This window comes from Chinchilla lanigera, unplaced genomic scaffold (genome assembly GCF_000276665.1).
Source record: "Chinchilla lanigera isolate Chin_1 unplaced genomic scaffold, ChiLan1.0 scaffold00017, whole genome shotgun sequence".
In the NCBI taxonomy this organism is placed as follows: Eukaryota; Metazoa; Chordata; class Mammalia; order Rodentia; family Chinchillidae; genus Chinchilla; species Chinchilla lanigera.
The window spans coordinates 28754475-28762154 of NW_004955418.1; the positions used below are offsets into that span (position 1 = coordinate 28754475).

Here is a 7680-nt window from a genome sequence, read left to right on the forward strand (position 1 = left end):
ACAGTGGCAGATCAGGCAAACAGCTGCTTCTAGAAGAGCTAATTTTATTAATAAATAAATATCTAACAATGAATCTCCCAACTTTTTTAATCATAAGAGTTCCAAAGTTTCATAGTGTTTTGTTCTGAGTTTTTTTTAAATCAACACCTTAAGTATTTATTTGCCAAAGAGAAAAAAACACAGTTGTTTCTTGCAAAGAGGTACAGTTTAGTTTTAGGATATAGGCAGTGTGTATGCATCTATATACAAAGACTGATCAAAAATACTATGTATGTTTAAATTTAAAAATTTACTATGATAGAAGACACATTGCCATTAATTCCCCCCCAAAATACTCCCCTCATTTTAAACACGTTGATCCCATTTTTCTTACCACTTTCTGAAGCAGTCCTGGAGTCCTCTTTCCTTAGTGTTTTTAAGAGATCTGACCAAAAATATGGTGACTGCCATTGCAGAGTGCTATCAAGTGGAAAGACCAGCTCATAAAACAGGACGCTGTGTCCTCATCCACTTTATTCACCAGATCTGGCAGCCTGTGAATCCTGGCTCTTCCCCAAAGTCAAAATGACATGAAAAGGAAATGTTTTCAATCAATTCTAAACATCTAGCAGCCAGGAAAGAACAACTAAAGACACTAATGAAAGAGGACTCCGGAGCTGCTGCAGGAAGTGGAAACATTGATGGGATGAGTGTGTTCAGCATGAAGGGGAGAATTTTTATGAGGACTCATTACAATGAGACTTCTACTGTAATAGCTTTTTTAAAAACATTTTTAAATGTATACCATATTTTTCAGTCACACCTCATAATGGAAGTTTCTCTCACGGGGAATCTTGAAGGGGGTTTGAGATGACGTGAAATAGAAGGGGTGGTCAGGAAAAAGGAAGCAAGTAGAGGTTAAGGGAGAGGGCAGAACCAGATGACCATGTGAAAGTGATCCAACTGTGTCATATGCACCACAGAACTGCCAAGAGGAAACTTATTCATCTGTAAAAATACACTAATAAAAATTTTAAATTATTTTTAAAATAAAGTAAACATTTAACTGTGGGGTATTTAAGATAATTGTCTTTTCACTTTCTCTAGTTCTATTATTTCTATACCTCAGAATTATTCCAAATACAAAGTCAGCTGTGCTATCACAATACATTCTCTTTTTCATTCTTATTCTCTTCATTTCTGCTTCCTTCACTACCAAAAATAGAACAGCAAAGTTGCAGTTACTAATTCACTTCATAGAAGCAGAATTTTGGTGCTCCTGTCCACTCTCCTACTGAAATTACACTGTGTCTTTGAGGTTTCCCACCCTTGCTGGTATTTTTTGCCTCTGCTGCACAGCAGGGAGGGTCAGCACCCACCTCCACCCCAAGGGAGAAATTAAAGCAGAAACCATGCTGAGTAATCTCCAAATTTTAGTGTGGGACCTTCCTCACATCAGTGGCCTGAGCACTGTTCTGTTACAGACTGAATCTGCTGTCGACAGGCTAGGCCAGGGGGACGGGAGAAAAGGGAACCAGGAAGTTCCCAGGGCCCAGTGTGTCAACCTAGAGGAGCCGTGTTTTCTCTGTGGGTGAACGTGTGTGTATCGACAGTCAGGTCTGCTTGTAGGTGTCTGTCTTTTAAATTTCATGTGTATAAAGGATAGAAATTTGCAACTTTTATTGGAGTCTTCATGATGTTTCAAACACACCGTCCTGAATTTTGTACAATGGGTAGTTCTAGGGAAATGTGAAATTCCTGTGTGAGTGTATTAGCAGAATATGTTGACTATGTGTGTTCCACAGCAATAATGAAAATGTGATTGAACTGTTGGAATTGCACTCATTTGACATTGCTGAAATGTCTGCTGCATATAAAGACTAAATGAGGTTTCCCATCCATAGACTGTCAGTGCAGCCCATACTTTTAGGAAGAGCTCAGTGGTAAGAGGTAAAACTGCAAATGTAGAGTGTTTGAAATGTTTTAAGAATATGTAATGTCTTCGGTGTTTTTAAAGAAGCAATTAAAAAGCTGAAGGTAATAGTTACTGCATAGGCTCTCTTTCCTCAAGAATGTTTAAGATTTCACCTAAGTGTATTTTAAAACACTTATGTTTCTCTGAGTGGTTCCTTTTCGTCCATCTCTCTGCCCCCGAATTCACATGGATACTTAGTGCAACCTCATCTATTCAAACACCTATTGTCCGAGGAATTTACATTTCTACTATTTACATTTCTACTATTTTATAAAAGAATCATGTTAGTAGCTTAAGTAATATTTAAGGAAAATTATCCTATTTAGAAGCATGACTTTTTCAAATATAAACATTATTTGATTTCAGCATATAACCATTAAAGCAGAATTGGCATGGGTATTTTTTGATTAATTGGAATGGTGTACATAACAACAAAACTAGTAAAATATTTTTAAATTTAGTTTTCATTTAAATTGATCATAACCTGATGACATGTTCCCTTAATAGACTGTACCTAAGGAAATGGGGAAACACTGGCCTCTGCAGTGGTCAGTCTATACTAGGCATCTAGCTTATGTGAAACCTATCTCTCCAATAAACAAAGCTTCACAATTTATAACTACTAATCATTAGGCTATAGATTTTAAGTTTCTCTGCCATGTTTTTATGGCTCTGAACTAAGTTCATAGTGATTTGTATGTTTATAAGACTGGGTGTTTGGAAGAGGGTACGACATCACTATGCTGAAAAATGTAGGTACAGGTACTAGTGTCCAAGATGAGGAAAAGAAAACCCAATTACAGAAGCATGCAACATAGCAGAGAATAAACATCGATGAAGAAATATGTGAGACTCGGAAATTAAGTCCACAAAACATGTTTGTACAATTTCACCCTGAAATTGTTCCAACTCTCAGAAGAGGCTTGTTGCTGCATTTATAACATGAGAAGAACATTTCTTTATCCTTCTCAGGGTAAAATGTCAAATCAGAGAGCTTCAGGCTATTTACTGATCACGATAGTGAAGAACTGAGACAGCCAGAAGTACAGACGCTGAGGTTTTTGTTTTTGTTTTTGTTTTTCTTCCGGTACCAGGAATCGAACTCACGACCTTGCGCTTGCCAGGCAGGCGCTGTGCCGCTGAGCTAAATCCTCAGCCCCCAGATGCTGTTAATGAGAGGAGTGGCACTTGATTTATAGATTCTGTGGGATATTGAAAACTTACACTCTATTTCTCACTATTTCTGAAACATTAACAGATCTATGAATTAAGATCACACAAATCAACGCTGCTGTCCCTCCTATATACTAAAGTTGGATTTGGTATTCTATAAAAATACATCTGACCATTCTACTTAACCTAAAAGATCTCTGTCAAGTAACAGATGAGTGGTTAAATGAATCATGATGTGTTTAAATAATGAAATAGCATGCAGATATTCAAAAGAATTAAACCTAGTGATATACTGAAGAATTTCTTTCCAAATATAAAAAAAGAACATACAAAACATGTAAGCATATCACCGTCCCTACAGAAACACAAGACTCAGGAAATCAGAAGCTCTCTTTTGTTCATCTGCCCCCTACACACAACCATACTCATTTGCCAAAATAAAAAAGTAAGGACTGTATCTTTTACTTGTGGGCAGTGGGATTATGAGTAACTCTGCTTTATAAAACTTTCAGTATTTAAAAAATTTGCTTTGAGCAAGTGTTATCTATGTGATTAGAAAAAGATGTTGAATTATATACACAGATAAATAAAAGTATAAATATTTTATTCTTCTGGTAATTTAATATATAGGGTTATCCTTTATTAATATTTAATGGGCAATTCCTATATGGTAAGATGAAAATATAATGGATGTTAAGGAGAAGCAAATTTTAAAATGACTTCCTGACTTCTCAAATAGGGAAAAATATCAACAGGCACTGGAATGGATGAAAAGTCATTTGGACATTCACTTCTATACTGAAAATAAAAGTGTTGTATCCCATGTAACCAAGACTTGCATTTCAAACAAACCACACACTTAGTCTCAATCACAAATTGTCTTTTTCAAGATAAATACTTCTTAGCATATCCTTTACCAGTAATTTTCTATCTCTGTAAAATTTTCACATGTAGAGTTTCACTTTTAGTGAATGCATGTGAAATAAGAGAGACTTTACCCATAAAAAAGAAATATCTTCTACTGAAAATACAGGAATCAGATAGCTGCACTTGTAAGGAGGCGGCTTTGAGAAGCTCTAACTTTAAAACATGACCTATTAAAAACAAATGAGTGGTCAATAATGAAAAGCAAAAAAATAACTTCTTTGATCAAATCAAAATATCTCATTTTATGATAATTATATTGAGGGATTTAAATTATTATTTGAAATCCAATGATACTGTGTTAAAAGCATATTATTTCCTCATGACTTTGAATTTTGAGTTCATCCTAGGAGATTGTGTGTGTGTGCGTGTATGTGTGCGTACATGTGTGTGTGTCTCCAACTGTTTTCTGCCTTACAGTGGAACAGAAGTTTAAAACTTCAAAATGTCTGGCAAAAAAAAGTTCCTTCACTTTTCCACACCAAGAAAGTTTACAGTGAACCCTAACCTACCCTACCCAGTTTAAGTTATGGTTATGTGGAGATTTGTGATACAATGTTTAATTCTTCTGCCAGAATGTACCTCATGTTTTAGTCATTTATCACAGATACATTCCTTTCCATATAAGCCAATGCAGAGAGTGCACTGCTGCTCATTCCCGGGTTATACAAAACCTCTCCCAGAAATTAAGCACATACTTGCCGAGGTTCACCGTGGACCAGGCACCATTCTCTGGGGAGGGGCTACATCAGTGGCTAAACTGATGAAAACCCCTTTTCTTGCAGAGCCACTGCTGTGGAGCCACACGGCCAAGAACCCTCTGGGCTGGGGCGATGTCCATGGCATTCACATGCAGTGGCTTCGGTCTTTTGAGGACTTGAAACATGACTAGTGTGTCTGAGGAGCTGAATTTTTAACTTCACTGATTTTAATTAATTTAAATTTTAAAAGCCATATATGGCAAAGGCCTATTATATTTAATGTCACAGGTACAGCAGTAGAAATACAAAAAAAGTAAGTAAACATATATATCAGTGGACAACTTGTGCTGTAACGAACACCATCTTCCTACACTGAATATAACTTTCTATACTTTGGTATCTTCTCTATGGATATCGCCTTTTTACAGAAAGTAGAAAACAGCAGCGGTATTATTAAAGGATCTAAATGTGTAAGCCACTCAAGAATGTGCAGCTCTGAACTGGTTCATTAGGTATCTGCTTTTGTTACTATAAAAGAAGAGAGTGGATGCAGATATTTCTAAAGCCCCTCCTACTTCTGATATTTCCTTATTATTGTAGTCCACTTTATTTCATATAATTAGAGGGTCCATGAATCACTGACAGGTCAGACTTGCTAACTGAACTATACCTTGGAAACACTGAGGGATCCGCACTTTCTCATCATCGATGGACATTTAGTACATTCATACACCAGACCTTGAGTTCCAGGAGGGACTCACCGTGGGAGTCCTGACACATCCTGTCATGTCGACTAAATAATTCTTTTATGAACCAGCAGCTCTTTAAGTAGTTATTTTGTTTTCATAAACTATTGTTGTATTTCATTTATTTTAAAGCCTACAGTTTAAGGCTTCTCTTCAAGACTTTTAGGTAGGTTGGTGTAATTCCAAGACCCAGCTCTGCTCACTAATACTAGTGTTTAACCACGGGAAAATTAATAGCTAATGTATTAACTTTTGATTTCTTGTCATCAAAAGAATTAATAATAGTCCAATAGCATTACTGTGAGCACCGATTATGAAATAATTAGTACAAAGAGTTTAGCACAACTCCTGGCAGACACAAGGCCCATAGTGTATGTTGTTGTGGAGTCTGTTGTCTTTAAGTATCCCCAAAATTAATTGGCACTACTTTTTGCCAGAGTGCAGACCTTTCATAGAATGAACAGCATGTGCCAACATGCTGACTAGTTAAACAAGTCTGAGTGGAATACATCTAACATGTTAAAAACATAGAAATCATCCCAATCACAAGATGGGTAAGTTTATTTTTTCTGGTGTTAAGGTTTAAAGGGTGCAATTATTGTGCCCCTGTTGATGTACAGATTTCATTTGACTGTCAAAGGAATCATAAAAAGTGCTTTCAAAATTAAACATTTGACTTTACTAAAATACATACGTTGATAACTCAATAATTAAATTTAGATAAAGGTATTCATTTTGAAAGACAGCTTGAGATTAAGATTTCTATAAGATTATGCTATATTTTTAAGTGATGTGTAGAAATGAGAAAGATTTGTCAGTTGTCCTGAGAGTCTAAAATAAGCTAGATAAAGTAAATTTTTGAAGAAAATGGTTACCACCAAGACACCACCTTGCCTACAGAGGGACTTAGAGATTGAGTGTAAGTCTGGGGTATGTAGCTGTAAGCGCTAGGGATTTAGAAGACCAAGGACTTCCCATTCACAGCGGAAGATAATGTTGATTAGCCACATATTTCCATCTTCCTTTTGTCATGACTTTGGACAAGGCTGGCCACTCTTCCTTCTTGAAACTCTCCTCCAGTGTTTTGAGGAAATAATGCTTTTGGTCCCCTTCCTAATTTCAGCTCTATGTTCTTTCCTACTTTTTTTGGTATTTTTAAAGAATTAAATCTTTTATCTTCTTTCTTGTCATCCTTTGGAGTTTGTTCCATGGTTATGACTTTATCACTAATGATTGTTAAAATTATCCAATCTAAATCTTACTCCTTTTGTTCCTTCAGTAAACATGTATTACTCTGCGCCAGTAGCACAGAGAAGGTCCCTGTTCTCGCTGAGCTTACCACTGGCAGCACGGACTAACAAAGCAGACCTGACGTGCGCAGGTCTAGGGAAGCAGGGAGTGAGACCCTCTGTGCCCACCCTACTCACTGGGGCATCCAGGGGCTATGCACGGCCCCACAGAGACAGCAAGAAGGGGCGGTGTAGTTGAGACACGGTTGTATCAGCCAAATAAATGCACTGATTAGCTAAGTAAGAAAAGGTATTGAGGATAATGAAAGCCAGGTTTCCCACTTTTGGATATTTACAAACCTAGAAGGGAAGAAAGCTAAAAAATAATTCCAAAGTATCAGATTTGAGTCAGAGGTGTTGAATTTATAATCTGTGGATGTACCATACCCATACGCAGGTGTAAAGCTCTCCATAGATCTGTGAAGCTGTGCATGTATGTGTGTATGGTGTGTGTTTGTGTGTGTTCGTGTCCACAAAGGTAGACTGTCAAGCTCACTGCTTACTGAGAGGCTCCAAAGCAGGGCAGTAAGCCTCCAATTACCCAGGTCTTGGTGCCTCAGTGCGTCCTCCCCTAAGGTATCAAGATCCTTTGGAGAAAGAGCTGCTTCTAGGGCTGGGCCAGAAACAGTACAAGTGAACCTGGAAGACTTTATGTCAGAAAGGGAGAAAAATGCTCCAGAAGTGATTAGGATGCGTCAAAAAGACCCCAAGCTAGCTTGAAGGTCTTCCACTCACCAGGCCCGGGTTAATTTGAACACTGAAATAAACGATAAGATCAATAGATTACTATCCATTGAATAAGAATAGAAATCCAAGGGGCTGGGGATTTAGCTCAGCGGCAAAAGCGCCTGCCTGGCAAGCGCAAGGTCGTGAGTTCGGTTCCCGGTACCGGA

General features: G+C 37.4%; 1 protein-coding gene across 1 annotated transcript in view; it reads left to right on the forward strand.

The window, feature by feature from the left end:
- Ssbp2 (single-stranded DNA binding protein 2) overlaps nucleotides 1–7680 on the forward strand; it is a 250807-nt gene that overhangs the window by 191740 nt on the left and 51387 nt on the right. Inside the window, exons 7-9 of the mRNA XM_013512973.1 lie at nucleotides 3083–3087; nucleotides 6972–6981; nucleotides 7306–7332. Coding sequence (XP_013368427.1) covers nucleotides 3083–3087; nucleotides 6972–6981; nucleotides 7306–7332 — 42 coding nt within the window. The remainder of the gene's footprint in view (nucleotides 1–3082; nucleotides 3088–6971; nucleotides 6982–7305; nucleotides 7333–7680) is intronic.